At 38.8% G+C, this 16,631-nt stretch overlaps 1 protein-coding gene across 2 annotated transcripts; it reads right to left on the reverse strand.

The window, feature by feature from the left end:
- Positions 1 to 946: 946 nt before the first annotated feature.
- On the reverse strand, positions 947 to 11,547 carry FAM151A (family with sequence similarity 151 member A). 2 transcript variants are annotated; one of them, XM_026706982.2, is made up of 7 exons: positions 10,866 to 11,547; positions 8,608 to 8,754; positions 3,709 to 3,861; positions 3,457 to 3,616; positions 2,340 to 2,564; positions 1,677 to 1,816; positions 947 to 1,288 (listed from the first exon to the last, which is right to left on the reverse strand). In XM_026706982.2, the coding sequence occupies exons 1-7, from the start codon at positions 10,999 to 11,001 to the stop codon at positions 1,245 to 1,247; spliced, it is 1,005 nt and encodes a 334-aa protein (XP_026562767.2). In that variant the 5' UTR covers positions 11,002 to 11,547; the 3' UTR covers positions 947 to 1,244. The 2 variants fall into 2 exon arrangements, with proteins under 2 accessions (XP_026562767.2, XP_087786087.1); XM_087929961.1 differs by lacking the exon at positions 1,677 to 1,816 and having other exon boundaries at positions 10,866 to 11,525.
- Positions 11,548 to 16,631: the final 5,084 nt, after the last annotated feature.

Genomic DNA, 16,631 nt, shown 5'->3' on the forward strand with positions numbered 1-16,631 from the left:
GAGTAAAGGAAACTCCCCCAACCCGACCAAGGATCAATTCAGTGACTGATCAGGATTACAAATGTGACCACATGACATGAGCTACATTTCCCATGATGCATTAACTACATTTACCATGAGGCATTCCCTTAAGGGGACAGCTCCCAATTCCTACTTATCTATCCCAATTCCCAATGAACTATATACTGTCTGGACAGCACAATACCATTTTTAAAAAGTGTTATCCAAATTGTAAGATAATGTGAATTTCAGGCCTTACCAGTGGTTAGAGTGCAGTACTGTAGGCTACTTCTGCTGACTGCCGGTTGCTGCAATTTCGCAGTTCAAATCTCACCAGGCTCAAGGTTGACTCAGCCTTCCATCCTTCTGAGGTGGGTAAAATGAGGGCCCAGATTCTTGGGGGCAATATTCTGACACTGCTCAGTTATATACCTCTTTACAACTTATATTTAATTTTGGGGTTTTTTTTTCTCCTGCCTTCTAAAGCTGGGTATTTCGTTTGCACTGTTCAAATGGTACATCAGTTCTCAAAAGAAGGTATTGTCTGACATAAGAATAACATTCTAGCTAATGAAGACATTCTTCCCAACAGTGATATTTGTCATTTTTCTCACATTAATAAATCCTATTTAATTTAATTTCATTCCATATTTTATTTTGAAATAACTTACAAGGCATGGTAGTAATAGTAATACCCAAATATTTCCCTTTTTCCCCAATCCAAAATCTAGCGTTTATAGATAATTCCTTTTGCTCTTCCATCTTTATATTCTTTGTCAATATCTTTATTTTTTCCTCAGTTTTAAATCCAGTCAATGCACCACATTCCAAGATTTTTTCTTTAATATAGCTGTCCCTTTTAGGTGGTCTCCCAAAATTAAAGTCAAATCATTAGCAAAGGCGGCCTTCATTTATACACTTAAAAAAAAAACTTTCACTCCGATAATTTTGTTATCTTGTCTTTTGGCATTATTTGAAACATTAAGACCCAGAATGAATAACTATGCAAAAAGTGAGCTTTCCTGCCTCGTTCCTTTTTGTATTTGACAAGGCTTGATCAACCTTCCTCCATATTTATTTGTACAATTTGTAAAGTATGTATCAATTGAATCCATGTAATAAAGTTGTCTCCAACGTCTGTATCTTCCAAATCCGAAAAGTCCATTTTAAATCGTCAAACATTCCCTGTGTTGTAAATTGGCTGTACATTAATTAGTTCCATTCTTTTTCCCAAAAATTTTCATTCAGTTTCTCCATCTTCTTTTTGCACTTGACTCTGGTTGAGAGACTTTGAGGTTATAGTAAAAAGGAAAAAGAAAAGAAAGAAAGAAAAATAAATCAACCACATCAAAATAAATCAAAATAAATTAACCATACCTGTTAAAGTATGATGTTTCTGATGTACAGTTTTGTGACTGAATCATTTCTGATTTCATCACTTATTACTTAAAGTTAAAAAATAATAGTTTTAAACACTTCTTTTATTTGATTCCTGGAATATATATATTACTGCAAAGCTTTTTATAACCAACTGCCTAGAAAAGGGAAAATGAGTAATGCTCTTACCTGATTACCTGAAACGCAAATAAGTTTGTGCTGTCTAATCAGATGCTCTTATCTTCTTGGAAACATTAAGGCTTGTTATTTATTTAAAGAAGTACAATTGTTGTACTCACATGCCAATTTTTTGAATTGAGACAAAATAGGTTCATAAAGGTCATAGTAGATTTGTTCAGGTTTGCTGTTGTTTCGAATAAACAGAAGATCTTCCACAGTAACTGGATCAGTCTTCCCTTGCCACAAAGTCAGGCTGTATCTAGAAACAGAAGATACTTGGGCCTTGAAAGAGATTTTCAGAACTTACGTAGTTGCCTCTCTCTCTCTCTCTCTCTCTCTCTCTCTCTCCCTCTCTCTCCCTGTCCCACTCCTTTTCTCCCTCTCTCCCTCCCTCTCTCCCTCCCGGCCTCCCTCCTGCCCTCCCTCTTTCCCCTCCTTCCCACTCTCTTTCTCTCATACACACACAGTGAGAGTGACTTTGATTTAATCATGATTTGTTGAACAAACTACAGTCAGTCTTGCAGATGAGAAAGCAATAATGGCTTGTTCTGCCAATTCTGATTTATTCTTTATTCTTCTTCAAGTATCTGGGAGAAACCAATTCTGATTGAGCGCTTTCAATCCAGATGTGTTGGGATCACCAATTCCAGAACTTTCATTCAGTCTGGTCACTTGGCTAAGAATTCTAGGAACCATTCTTTCATTACTTGTAAAGTACAGACATGAGGGAGGGAGGATGGTTTGAATACATCAAGATACAGCCATGCTATCAAAACTCTCACCTTTTGGATTGACTCAGAAGCCAACTCAGATGAGTCCAGGCTGGTTTTACCATGACAGCTCTTACAGGGAAGGTGATTTGCTGAGGGAGGTTTCCCACAAGGGAATGCATTTCTTCCACCATCCTCTGCGTATAGGTCTTGTTTGGAAAGTGAGCTAAATAGAGGGTTGTCCATCCCGGAGAAAGAGTGCAGTTTGGAAACTTCTCCTGAATGAGAGTCAGGAATCTAAGAAGCAATCGGTAACAACCATGTAGTCACAGTTCCATATGCATTAAAAGAAGAAAGCCATTATAAGCCTTCTCCATACTGGACTAGACATGATTTTATGAACAGTATGTCCATTGGACAATTTGATTTAGAAATAACATTTGATATCCAGAGACTCAGTCTGGCTCCAAGTGAATTTCTATTGACAAGGTATGGACTTGAATTGACATCTTCCTAGCTAAAATCTAGAAAGCACTATAGAAAAGTTTATCAGTGTGCAGGGACAACTTACTCACATGATAAATCCACAATTTCATTTGGAGAAAACAGATTTGGCATGTGCTTTGTGGACATCTCATGTGACTTTCTGACTGTTGCAGCCAAAGTGTCTGGTACATCCTGGCACATGTACATTTCTAATCAAATCTGCCAATCTGCTATCTCAGATCTTTAGGACAACTTCATTAAAGATTAGGTTTATTATCTTGTTATTCATCAGATGTAAACACAGTAATCTGTTACTTGTCTTAGATAAGGGCTACAACAAGAAAAGTTAATGCCTCTTATAAAAGAATATTTTCTTAATATATAGCATCAGGAAAGGAGGAGTCATAGCTCAGGGATGAGAAGTCATAGATTCAGTCCTGGTTTATCATAATAGATTACTGCCATTCAAAGGTTCATTGACTAACTTCTTTTTAAAACGCGGTATCAAATATTTGGGTTATGCCTCGTATCTCCAGCTAATGAGTCTAAAGGCACCAGAGTGGGAAAAAAGGCTATTATAGATAGGATTGTGGTCAATGAACCAATAATTTGTCTTGGCTTAAGGTGGCTTTTTATGGTCCTTGGAAATAAGTAATGTGATACATACTTTTATATAAATATAAGAGAAGTTCATTTTACTCACTGGCTTGCATTAACTGCAATATCAATAGGAACATTTGGCCCTTTCAGAATATCTGCGTTTAGCCAAACAGGTCGGTCAATATTCAACTCCGAAGACGTTTTTAGTAAGATATCCAAAGATGGACCCACTGTCTTGATGTTTTTGAAGTCTAGCTTGATCACTACCGGCAAGAAGAAGAAATCCTTGAAAAAGCTTTATTTCTTTTCCCCATTCATTCCAATTGATGTCTCTTTTTTAATAGCAGTGTTATACCTTTATCAGATAACCTGAGCACTGTCGTTAGCCAATTCTGAAGTGTATTGTCACTGTAGATGACAGGGGGGTGGGCCATAATCGGTTTCTCTGTCTCATTGGGCGTATTGTATCCTTCAAGGGTGACGTCAGATTCTAGCGCCATGATATCAGCTGTCCTCAGAGAGAAGGAGAAAAAGAGAACATTGAAAAATGAAGGGAGGCTTTTCATGGAAATTCCATTGGAGCAACTTATATGCATAAAAATTACCAAGGATTTATTTCAAATTTGAAGACCTGGGAAGGGATGGGAACAAGGATTAAAGTAGTGCTGTGCAGCAAATCATCTGTAATTTTTGTTAACATGCAGCTCAGAACTTTTATGGGATTCCCTAAGGATTTTGTTTCAAGAGACAAGAACAAACTCAGTGAAATTCTCATAAATGATGTCTGATAGTTCTGTACTTATTGTTACAATTTTGTCCAATAACTCATCACATTCTACCATCATCTCTCCAACAATCTGTAGCCTTCCTGACTTCCATACCTCAACTGAAATCCAAGGGATATCACAATAACAACACTTTTGCCATAATCTTCTTCAGATTGAAAATGTGGGCTAATTCTAAGCCAGTTCCAACAATAAATAAGCCCAGAAACATTACCAAGAAAAATTCAAAGGATATTCTCAAACATTGAACAAGAGAGAGGGAGGGAGGAAGGGAGGGAGAGAAATTTTTTGTGAGGGGCTTTTGAGAAATTGCAAGCAGATTTTGGCATATCAAATCTCAGGTTTGGTTATTAGCATCACTGCACAGGGCTGAAAATATTATTGAGAACATTAATAAGTTAGATAAGTCAATGACCAATTCAATGTAAAGTAACTTCTTACTTGTCCATAGATACTATATAAAGTCTGTGCTTCTCTTTCAACTTTTATTTTTGGCTATTTTTAAAATGAAAAAAATCAGCACACATGAGGCAAAAGATGGCACAATTTTCTAAACGTAAAGTGACTGGCAATTTTTGGGATGCATAAAATTAACAAGCTGTGAAGAAGTTTGGAGCTATGGCTCTATGTCCATGATGGCAAACCTATGGAGCATGCCAGAAGTGGCACTCAAAGCCCTTTCTGTGGGCATGTGCACCATCGCCAGCTGTTCTTCTGGTTTCTGGCACTCCAATGCACATGAAGGCCACCTGTCCGGCATGTGTTTGTGCACCGGTCAGCTGGTCTTCAGGTTTCAGCACTCCGGCGCGCACGCACATACTCACACTTTCCAGTTTGGGCACTCAGTGTCAAAAAGGTTCGCCATCACTGCTCTATACTTTTTTGTGCAAAGTAGAGTTTCTTGTTTTCCTATTACAGTAATATAGTCGAGCAGTAAAGTACATGGTGACTGTATTATTTTTTTGCCCTTGTGTGGTGCTTTATATATAAAACAGAATTTCTAACACTTTTCCATCTGCTCCCCAAATGATTTGGGGGAGGGGGGTTAGCCAAATTATGGAGGTATGACTATTTAAAAATTATACACCAGACACATGCTTTGGGGATTTTTTTTCATTCTAAATCTCAGTACAGTTTTAAACTCCAGTAATTTCCTAAGTAGGTAAAATTATGTTAATTTTCTGCTTGCATTGGATTTTTTGATTCCTCTCATTGGGCATCTCTGTAATCTTGCTAGGTAATCATCATCCGAATAACACTTTGTACCATATCTATTATATGAATAGGGAATTTCAATTGTTCCTGTCCCACAATAATTCGTCAATTCTTCATAAAATATGTGATTTTCTTCATACTCAAATAAATGTTTGATTTGTTTCAAAAGGTTTAATACATAAATTTGATAAACAAGGCATAGGATTCTACCTTCCTATAACTATGACAAGGTGGTAAGTCATTTCAGGCAATTCCATACAAAATGCAGTGTTTTGCATACTAGATATTTGTAGAGTACAACTAAAACCATTCACTTATCGTTATCATTCCAGTTTAATCAGGGGTGGGATTCTACCAGTTCACACCTATTCACTAGAACCGGTTGTTAACATTCTAAGCAATTCGGAGAACCAGTTGTTTGAAGAATTTACTGGCCTAATCCTGTAAGGAAGGTAGGAAGGAAACATTCTGGTGTTGCTTACAGAAACTGCCTCTCCATTAACTCTTATTACATCCTTGGCAGGACTAGACTTCCTGTCTCTGGAACTTCTCTGGAGTTTTTTCCCCCTCCTTTGCTGGAACTTTGCTTGTGTGGAGTGACCATTCAACATTACAATGGCACTGAAAAAAGTGACATGACCATTTTTCACACTTACGACTGTTGCAGCATCCCCACAGTCATGAGAGGCCAGGCGAGGAGACACATGCCTCGATATGAGTGATATTGAGTTGGCCATGCCCAGCCAATAACATGACTACTAAGTCACTCCCACCAACTAAGCCACACCCACAGAACCAGTTATTAAAAAATTTGAACCCCACCCCTGAGTTCAATCCATCTTTTTTCCTTATCACTGGAAGATATCAAGGACTTGACTAACAACAAAGAATGATTTGGATCATGTGTTAAAATTTAACAGAATTTTTAATTTATAATCCACTTCTTGGTGATTTAAAGAAATGTTCAGTCTTTATCTATAAAACTAAAATTAGACCAGAACATTTTTTAAAAAATGGTTTGTTTCTTATTGAAATAAATTTATAAAATATTGCAAGCATTGTGCCTATTAAATAATGTTTGTTACCAAAGGGTCTAAGAATTCAAAGCGTTGGATTCTTTTTTCAAATAGACAAAAGAAAGGGCATTTGTTTTTCAGGAAGCAAGTAGAACCAGTTACAATGTGCTTACTTAGTGCTACTAACCTGTTCAGTCAGGCATGTTGTTATTTGATGGTGAGTGACGTACTCCCAGTTCATTTATAATCTATTTCCACTACAATTGGAAGCAATTATAGCTATTAGGGTTGTAACTTTTGGAAATGTTTTCAGTGTAAGTGACATCACTTGCTAGCCTTCTCCTCCTCCCTGGAGCAATTTTGCACACATTTTATTATGCAGAAATAATTGGACCATGTACCACTTCATTTTTAAGGGGAAAACAAAACTGGACAGCCTAGACAAAAGAAGGAGGAGTGGGACAAGGAAGACGGCCAGCTCAGTCTACCCTTTGATTTACAATAAGTTGTTGCTGCTGTTTTTCTTAGCATGTAATTCAATGATTGAGTGTTTACTTATTTTTGCAGCTCCCTCATCAATTCTTGCAATGAAATTTATCAATGAATGATGCAATAAGAAGGTTTATTTATCTGTTGGCACAGAACCCAATGCTGTTTAAAGCTAAAAAGAAAATTAAATTCACCCACGGTTATCTAACTATTTTGTGTATCCCAAAGAGGACTAGAACCTAGATTGCCAGCTCCTAGCACCTTAAATGCTACACCACAAATTGGAATGTATTCCACTACAGTTGCTGTGTACATAAGTACCTCCTCAGCAGGTTCTGTCCACTTCTATAGAACCAGTTGCTCTGAAGAGCAGCAAACAGAGAGCATACATAGAACTGGTTCTATGTTTGCTGCTGTTTTGGCCCACCCACCTGCCCAGGCTCTTACTTGACTTTTATTTCCTGTGTTTTCAACCGCAGCTGCTTTGCGCGACACAGCTGCAGTTGAAAAAGCAGGAAAAAAAGGCTTTTCCAACCGCTGCACACTTGCACATAGCGCTGCTCAGCTATCTAGGCAGTTCAGCAGCTCGTAAATTGCACATGCACGCATGACGCAGAGCGACAGAACCCGTAGTTATACCCATCGGATCCCCTGCTCCTCAGTCCTCACCACTTCTGTTAGAACCCCAATCAAGAACAGATTAGAGAGGAGACACAAAATGCCAGGTTGGTTGCTAGGCAGAAGGAAATGTTACATTGGGAGTGGTTGGGAAAAGAGTAGTTCAGGATAAAGAGAACAAAAACAAGAACTGGAGTAGTTGTGGGAAAAGATGGGATTGCTAAGAAAATGTTGGGTGTGTGGAACTAATGGAAGGTTGGAAAAATCATTGTATTTGAGGAGGAATGTGCAGTGGAGTGACTGGGAAATAGATAGGCAACACACCAGAGAAAGAAATTTGAGGAGCATCTGGGAGTTTCTAATTGTGGCATCTTGTCTGCTCAGCTCTGGCAGCGCTGTTGGCATAGCAGTCACTTTAAATGCAGTGAAAACAGCCAATACACCCATGAACAAAACCTGGCCAATTATAATGGAAAAAAAAAAAAAAAAAAAAAGAGAGAGAGAGCAAAATTTGCAGGATTTATTCTGGTCCCAAGACTTATTTTTCTGTAGTGAGACTTTTTGTGTGTGATGATGCTTGTTTTGAAAACAAATTCAGGGTTCAGAATTCCCAAAATAGAAATACGGATGCTCTCTCTTTCTCTGGTATATCTAGACTTAAAATTTATAAACATATAGGATGTATTTAGAAAGAGAACTCACTGAGTTAAGTGGGATTTACTTTTGATCACATGTTGTTTGCTAAAGGTTCCCTTTGCACATGTATGCTAGTCATTTCTGGCTCTAGGGGGCGGTGCTCATCTTCCTTACAAAGCTGAAGAGCCAGCACTGTCCAAAACAATCTCCATGGTCATGTGGCTGACACGACTAAATGTTGAAGGTGCACAGAACGCTATTACCTTCCCATCAAAGTGATTCCTATTTTTCTACTTGCATTTTTACATGCTTTTGAACTGCTAGGTTGGCAGAAGCTGGGACAAATAACGGGAACTTACTCCGTTACACGGCACCTAGGGATTCGAACTGCTGACTTTTTTGATCGACAAGCTCAGCGTCTTAGCCACTGAGCCACCACGTCCCTTATGTTGTTTGCTACCAGTGTCCATATTAGAGAGAAAGCACGGGTCTTACCTTTTAAGGCCTCTTCCATGTCATTCTTACTATTTGCAGCATGATACCAGGTAACCAACAATCCATCTTTTCTGTCTATTCTCTTCAGATTAAGCAAATAATCTAATACGTCTCCGCCTGAATAAAAGGAGGGCCTCGGTTCCATGTCTGAAAGATTCAATCGGGACATTGTACAAGAAATAAATAAATTCAATTCATACTAATCTCTAGTCCAAGAAGAGGAACATTTAAGAAACATAACCACCTCTAGGGTATCATCAATATTTGGGACCTATTAACACATATAGGTAGTCCTTGACTTACAACTTTTTGTTTAGTGACCATTCAAAGTTACAATGGCACTGAAGACGGTGAATTATGACTGTTTTTCACACTTACGACCATTGCAGCATCCCCATGGTCTCACAATTAAAATCTGGACTCTTGGCAACTGGCTCATATTTATGATGGTTGCAGTGTCACAAGGTCATGTGATCACTTGTTGTAACCTTCTGACAAGCAAAATCCATGGGGAAGCCAGATTCACTTAACAACTGTGTTACTACTTTAACTACTGTTGTGGTTCACTTAATAACTATGGCAAGAAAGGTCCTAAAATGGGGGAAAAAATCACTTAACAACTGTCTCACTTAGCAATAAAAATTTTGGGCTCAGTTGTAAGTTGAGGACTGCCTGAAGTTTCTTATCTTTGTTTATAGGAACAATGTTTCATTCTCTTCAGTCAGGAAAGAATATTCAGTGCTTTTTCTTCCCGTATAAGGTATGTTTCTGGAAACAAGCCTACATTTAGTCTTGTGTAGTTCAAATGCATGGAGAAATTACAAAGCTGGACTAACAATGAGAATATTACCTGGCTTAAGTGGTCCTATGTTTGGATTCTAAAGTTGGCTTCATAAGACTTGGGTTTACCATAGTTTCTTCTGTACTCAGATTGCAAAGATTCAGAGCCTATGTAGCTCAAAGTGTAGCTACTTAGGCTCTGAATCTTTAAACTGGATTGACTGAGAAAGAAACTAAGAACTCAAAGGAGCATTGTAGGTTAGTAGGATGTTTGCATGCAATCACTTTGCTTTATTTGCAAAATGTTATTGGATACAGATGGTTATGTCCTTCTTGTGAAACCCTCTAATCTTTACCTACAGTTTTCCCCGCTTACTTTTGTTTCCAGAAAAAAAATATTTTAAGGAGGAAATGATGAAATTGTTCAGGTATCTTCTGAAGGCACTCCTCCATCTGGAATCACTTTCACTGTGTATCTTTCTCCATGGTTGGTAGCTGAGTTAGTCTGTATATTCTACCAACGGACAGTTTCTATAGTTTCAGGTCATTTTCTTCATGAATTCAGCTCTAGGAGAGATTCTACAAGGCTATATACCATTAAACTGAAATAAGTCTTCTTTCTCTCAATGGGACATACCTTTAAATCTGTACCTTGTAGGAATATTTTACTGCAGATATAAATCTAAAGTTAAATGGTATCTTTCATTATATCAATAGTTCAGTCCAATATACAATGGGAAAGTGTTCATATTGTACATAATTTTTTCATAGGATCATCTGCTAATCAAAATATTCTGTGAAATAGGAAACTTAGGCTCTGAACAAGATGCAAATTAAAACCAACAGTTAATAAAAATGGTGAGATTCAAAATAAAAGCATAGATCTCTAATACCAGCATTAGAAAAAATAAATAAATGAAACACTTGAGAGTTTAAATGAGCGGGGAGATCTCCAACACCCCAACTGAGTCCTTGAAAACAAACGATATACCATGCCAAATCTTCACAAAGTTAATATTGTACAGTTGTTTTATCTGTATCCATATCTATATGTAGTTTGTAACAGAATTAAGAATGTAAAAGTTTTACACATATGTATTTCATTGCTCTTTATTAGCACAACTGATTCTTATGTGCCAAGATTTTGTCAGGAAAAGATTTGGAACAGTTCCTTCACATTGTTTTTGGAGGGCTGACATGTTATAAAAAGGTAATTTTTAAAATGCTCTTTATAACCTGCTGAATCAACCACTGACTCTGGCAGTTTGCAATAATAAAAAAACACTGTGCGTACAGTAATAAAGAACATAAAGAATTAAAGTAAAAGTCAGGTTATGTTTAAAATCTAGCACAGCTGTCACTTATCAATATAATCCAAATAGGAATAATCCTATGAAATCCTGAACCTGCAATCATTCACTCGTCGAAAACACTGGCTCCCAGCTCAAAGGCGTTTGGCTTAGCTTGGAATTTCCTACCTTCTAGAAATTGTTTTTTGACTGCCAGCCACACTAAGAGAGCGATGCAGCCAGAAATCACTGCCACAGCACTGATCAAAGCAACAACTGTTCCTTTTCTTCCAGAACAAGAAAAGCCCATCTTGGAAATGATCATATATTTGATGTGCAAAAGTTTCTTGGCATCTGTGTTTCAACAATGACACCTTCTTTTCCAATGGAAGGCAAGAAAATCAATGGAAGTCGAAAAGAATTCTGAAGAATTTTATTCCAGCAAGAAACCCTGGTTGATGAAACCAGGATCCAAAACAAATTCAACAGGGTATGGTCCAAGTGAGCATTTTCTTGATCAAAACTCTTCTTTAAAATCTACAATTCTTTTCGTGGTTATTCGAACAATGGTAATGGTAGAGCTTTCTCTTGAACAAATTTCTTCTGCTGTCATACTATTCCCATGTTACTTCACTATGCAGTTTGTCCATTCTTTCTTGAAGAATTATAACATGGCTGAAAAATTTCTGATCATCTGGTATTGTCACCTCCCCAAAAATCTTGTAACAGATACTCAGTTCCTTGCAGAATGTGCTTGCTAATAATTATAGGCTGTTGCGCATGATTTAAAAATGAAGAACAGAACAGGTTCTCATAAGGAAACTCCAAACAACAATGACTTCTCTACTCTGTGGCTCACGAAGAACTCTGCACAAAGCCTCTCTGGTTATGCCTATTATAGATGGAATTTGGGTCCCTCCTTCATTCCGTGTCAATCAACTCAACAAGTGCTTTGAGTTTAAAGTCCATCTTTCCAACAACTGAAAATGGAAAGAAGGTTTTTCCTGTCAAATATTTGTGGCATTGGAGCCATAGATGTGAAAGTTAGGGTTGAGAGCTTTCTTCAGAAAGCTTTTCAAAACTCCATGGGCAAATATTGGGTCTCACCAAATCTTGCAGAAAGAAAATCTTGCATTTTTAAATTAGCAGGTTAGAAACCACGGTGATAAGATCACACCTTCATTTTTCCTATCCTTCCCAGATTTTTTTTAAAAAAACATATTAATCTACAGCTATATGTATCCTGGGAGATGCAGAGATTGAACTTATCCCACTGTACATACAGGAGACTGGAAGCAAACCCTAGCAAATCTCTATAAAGCCTTTCAGAATCTGTCTGGCTTTGCATATCCCAAGGTGAAGATGGGCTTACAATTGATATACTGGGCCAACTCCTGAGTCTTCTCTCATTGTTGTCAAGTTAGAACCATGGCAACCAGCTGAAGCTGATCCAGATAGCAAAATTACAAGAGCATCACGGAGGAGGAAGTGTTTTAGGGCACAGCCAGGTGACAATATTAAATTGCTATCCTCCAATCGATGAGCCGGCAGAAAAGTATGCCAGCATACACTGTGCTGCCCTTATTTGATGCTAATCCCTATTCTGACACAGAAATGAGGCCAGTGACTGGTGCCTATCTTTGTAAATTTAATATGGGACAAGTTAAGCAATTGATGGTTCTCTTTGGCATTATTCCTCCCACCAAGCATCACATGCCAGCATAAGAAAACACCCCTTTTCTTAATATCGAGTGTGAGGTTAGGTGATCATAAAAGAGTAGAGTAGATTAACTCTACTTTGCTGGCAGAGAAGTGCTCCATGCCTATGATCTATTATGCTGTTTCTGAAATCAGGTCTAGCATCCTGTGCTGTGATTAGAATGCAATAACTCACTGCTCATTCCAGAAATTTGATCCTGACAAGGGTCAGAGTTGACTCAGCTTTCCATCCTTCCAAGGTTGGTAAAATGACAATCCAGATTGTTGGGGGCAATATGCTGAGTCTGTAAACCTCTTAGAGAGGGCTGTAAAGGCACTGTGAAGCGGTGTATAAGTCTAAGTGCTGTTGTTATAGGAGCAGTAAATCTGTAGCCCAGCTATCAGCTGCAAGCACAGAGAGGAGTTGCTTAAAAAAGGAGCATCTTGAAAGATCCCACAAATTTCATCTGCTGCATTGACTATATGCCAGCAAGTTGGTGTCAACTGTTAAAGATCACAAAGTTTCCTCAGTTTCTCCTTTTGTAAGTTCCTGGCTGCTTCAGAGAGAGCTAAATTCTATGACACTTATTTTGAAGTGGTTTGAAAAGAGACATGATCCATTATTAAATCCACAGCACTACAGTTACATCCAAGAAGATCAGAACAGGTTTTGTTCTGCTATAGATACGCAACATGTTCTGTGAAGTAGATTCTGTAATTATTTTATTTTCCCCTCCCAAAATGTGTTAGCCACTGTATAGGAATTGTTTTCAGGGTGTTAAGTAAATAATAAGAAACATAGCAAAATTATGAATAAAAGAGCAGCTAAAGCCAGAAAACTGACTTAAAACAGCACAAGCAGCACAATGTAAAGTCTGGAGAATCAATATGCATTGCACAGCAGTTGGGTCAGAACTGAAAAGGACCACTCCTGGCCCACTTCAACATTTAAGTTGGGTTTCTATGTATGACCACAAAACTCAGGTAGAAATATAAAAGAGGCCAGAGGTGGTATTCAGCAGGTTCTGACCAGTTCTGGAGAACCGGTAGCAGAAATTTTGAGTAGTTCAGAGAACTAGCAAATACCACCTCTGACTGGAGATTTTATAATATCCTTCCCTTGCCATGCCCACCAAGCCACGCCCACAGAACTGGTAATAAAAAAAAATTGAATCCCACCACTGAAAAAGGCATCAGATACCAGTATCTACACTTGAACTAGACAGAGAACTGAGAGCCTGTCAAGCCCGAAATTGACATATGTGTAGCCATTTTAGTTAGGCTTAATATATATTCTTTTCCTTACTTTCTCTGTGTCAGTCATGGGGGAAGGGTTTTGGGCTCACCACATTCCTAAGAGGGGGAGGAGTGGAGATAAAGAGAGTGTTTTGGCTAAGTGATCTTCCTTCCCGTGGGAAATGGGAGAGAGCTGTCTTTGCTTGGGCCCCTTGAGGTGGAGATTTATGACATCGAGCAACGTTGAATTATTTCTATTGGAGAATGTGACTTTTGGGGGTTGTTTCTAACTTGTAATATTGTGGGGTAATTCCGGGTTGTGTCAGATCTGGAATTACCATGGACTTTGCCAATTTGATGCTTTCCTAAATAAAAGAAATTTCTTTTGAAGATGGACTTTGTTCTTTTCTTTTTAAATGGATTTCATCACTTGGAAACCTGAAATTATTCTGGACATTAAACCTGACAGAGCCATGGAACCAGTTTGGTTCATGCTTGGTGTGATCATCTCGTCCAGCAATAATTTCTCAATAAGTATCTTATTTCTTCCTTCCTGAACATTTCTGTACTATTTTCCAGATCATTACTGATCTGACCACACTTCTGTTGTATGGCCAGATTTGTTTTCAATTTACAGTCCAGTGGTTTTCCTGACACAATTTTATCCCAAGATTAAAGATTTTCCATGTGGTTATCATCATCATCATCGCACTATCTTCATCATCATCACACTACCATACCATCCTCTCTTTAGTCCAGAACAACTTTGCTGTAGCATAGTAAACTCTTCTCTTCATCCTGTAACATGAAAAATATGACTCATAATGATGGAGAGGGGGCAGAGAGAGACTATTAAATGAAAATCCTGGCTCCCTTCTTAAAACTCAGAAGGTCTTCTTAGGAGAAACAATTCAGAAGGAGCCAGTTTGGTTAAGGTGCCAGGAGATTTGAGTTCTAGTGCTGCCTTAGGCAAGAAACCCAGCTGGGTAATTTTGGACCTGTCACTTTCTTTCTCAGCCCAACCCACCTCACAGGGTGGTTGTTGTGGTGAAAATGGGAGGAGGAAGGAATATTAGGTATGTTTGCCACTTTGAGCTATTGATAAAAAAAAACAATAAAGGTGGGGTATAAGTAAATTAGTCTGAAAAACACAGCTTTTACTTGATAACACTTCAGGAAGCTATGGGGTTGCCCAGCAGGGACAATGAAATACCTTTCATTGCTTCCATTTCCTCCCTCTACTCTAAATTGTGGATGTAGGTACCAAGCGGGGCTTTTGAACAAAGAACAAGTCGATTATTTTCGTGCCAATAAAGCTAAGGTCTAATGCAAACAGCAGATCATTGTTGGAGACCACATTAATATCTATTACAAATCCAGTAATTAGTCCTGCGCCTGAATGACCCAGTCTTCTTTGCTCTTTTAATATTGCCGTTATTCTAATGATTCGGTAATCGTGTGTTTTGCTAACGCACACAAGTGAAAGGCGGGAGGTGCAAACTGCAACACCTTCCCCCCTCCCCTGTGCTGTCACCTAGCCCCTTAATTTATACCAAAAATGTATCTGCATCTGGTGAGGAGTGACATCATTTCACCCAATCAAACGGAATGGAAAAGAAGCTTGATCCGTGATTCATGGGCTGCAGGGGTGGCTCCTGAGCAGGTTGGTTTTAATTTATTTTCTTAGTCCTCCGTGCATCAGCACTGTCAGGCATTCAAAAGCTCCCTTATGCTGCCATCTTCTGGCAATCCTATTGGGATGGGACAAACTCTACCAGTTCTACTGTATTTTGTTCTTTCTAAAATCACTTTAAACCCCATTTCTTCTCGAGCTCCAAAGCAAAGAGTTCTGCCAAAGGATTAACCTTTGTTGTGTTTCTTCCTAATTGCCCGATAGGAATGGCTGCAAATGATCCCAGATCTGCAATAAAATTCTCCAGGCGGAGTCCAGATTCCGTTCTTGGAAACTCTCCAAAAGAACCCTATCCTTGAACCCCATTGCAACCATTTAAAGCGTCTGGGGAAAAACAAAGTTGGGTTTCCTTGACAAACAGATGACAGATGTTTTCTTTCACATAAGGTTGGATCACTTCCTCCAAATCATATTTGAAACATATAAATGAGAAATAAATGAGAAATATTAACATTATCGGATCAGGTCCCTACTATTTGACATATCTCTCATGAATGACCCCTCGTTCAGCTGAAAAACAGGTAGCGGCACTTAGTCTGTGCTGCAAACATACAGGCAGTCCTGGACGTATCACCACAGCTGAGCCCAAAATTTCCATTGCTAAGCAAGACTATTGTTAAATGAGATTTGTCCCATTGTACGTCTTTCTGTTGTGGTTAGCAGGCAGCAGGTGCGGATGGCTGAGGAGAGCGAGGACTCAGATGAGGGGCCAGGCCTTCAGAGATTGTGGGCACTGGCAGCAGCGATAAGGAGATTAGCGAGGAGCCTGTGCCAAATGCATGTGCACGCAGGGTTACTCGTAGGAAAGGGCAGCTGCAGCAGCATGGGGGACTCGGGAGTAAGGCTGCAAGGTAATGGCCTCTCCTTTAAGAAGATAAAAGCCAGCTGTGAATTGGATGTTCTTTGCAGGAAGCAAAGATGTTTTGAAACTCCAGCCTCGTGGACATTGCAGTATCTTAAATTGGTATTTGAAGACTCTTGTCTTGTAAAATATTTCTTATCTGTTATTCTTGGCAAGCCTCTCACAGTTTTTGGGAGGCTCGTGCTTACTGAAGTTAATTAGTTTGCAGCAGCCTTTTAACCGGGGATTCGTAAGAATCATTAAAAGGTTTTGTTAAGTTTGAGCAATGAGAGGCTGAACCAGAGCATGAGTGCAACAGTACTTTATTTTACAAATAAAGGGCTGACCGTGCTTGCCAAGCCTGGAACTGGCTCGCAGCAATCAGCAGCCAGTTGGACCCCGCAGCCTGCTTTTATAGCTGGCTGCTGGGGAGAACTGACCAATGGGAATGGGGGAATAACGCCCACACAAAGTGAGTGGACCTGAG

The sequence above is a fragment of the Pseudonaja textilis genome, chromosome 3 (assembly GCF_049901715.1).
Source record: "Pseudonaja textilis isolate UNSWEBS1 chromosome 3, rPseTex1.2, whole genome shotgun sequence".
NCBI classification, from domain to species: domain Eukaryota; kingdom Metazoa; phylum Chordata; class Lepidosauria; order Squamata; family Elapidae; genus Pseudonaja; species Pseudonaja textilis.

What these genes read in the sequence shown, in the direction of transcription:
- FAM151A (XM_026706982.2), bottom strand. Translation starts at nt 11,001, where the DNA reads ATGATCATTTCCAAGATGGGCTTTTCTTGTTCTGGAAGAAAAGGAACA. An exon ending in GCTCAGGTTATCTGATAAAG is followed by an intron (nt 3,617 to 3,708) that starts GTATAACACTGC and finishes TCTTGCCGGTAG; the next exon opens with TGATCAAGCTAGACTTCAAA. An exon ending in ATTGCAGTTAATGCAAGCCA is followed by an intron (nt 2,565 to 3,456) that starts GTGAGTAAAATG and finishes ATTGCTTCTTAG; the next exon opens with ATTCCTGACTCTCATTCAGG.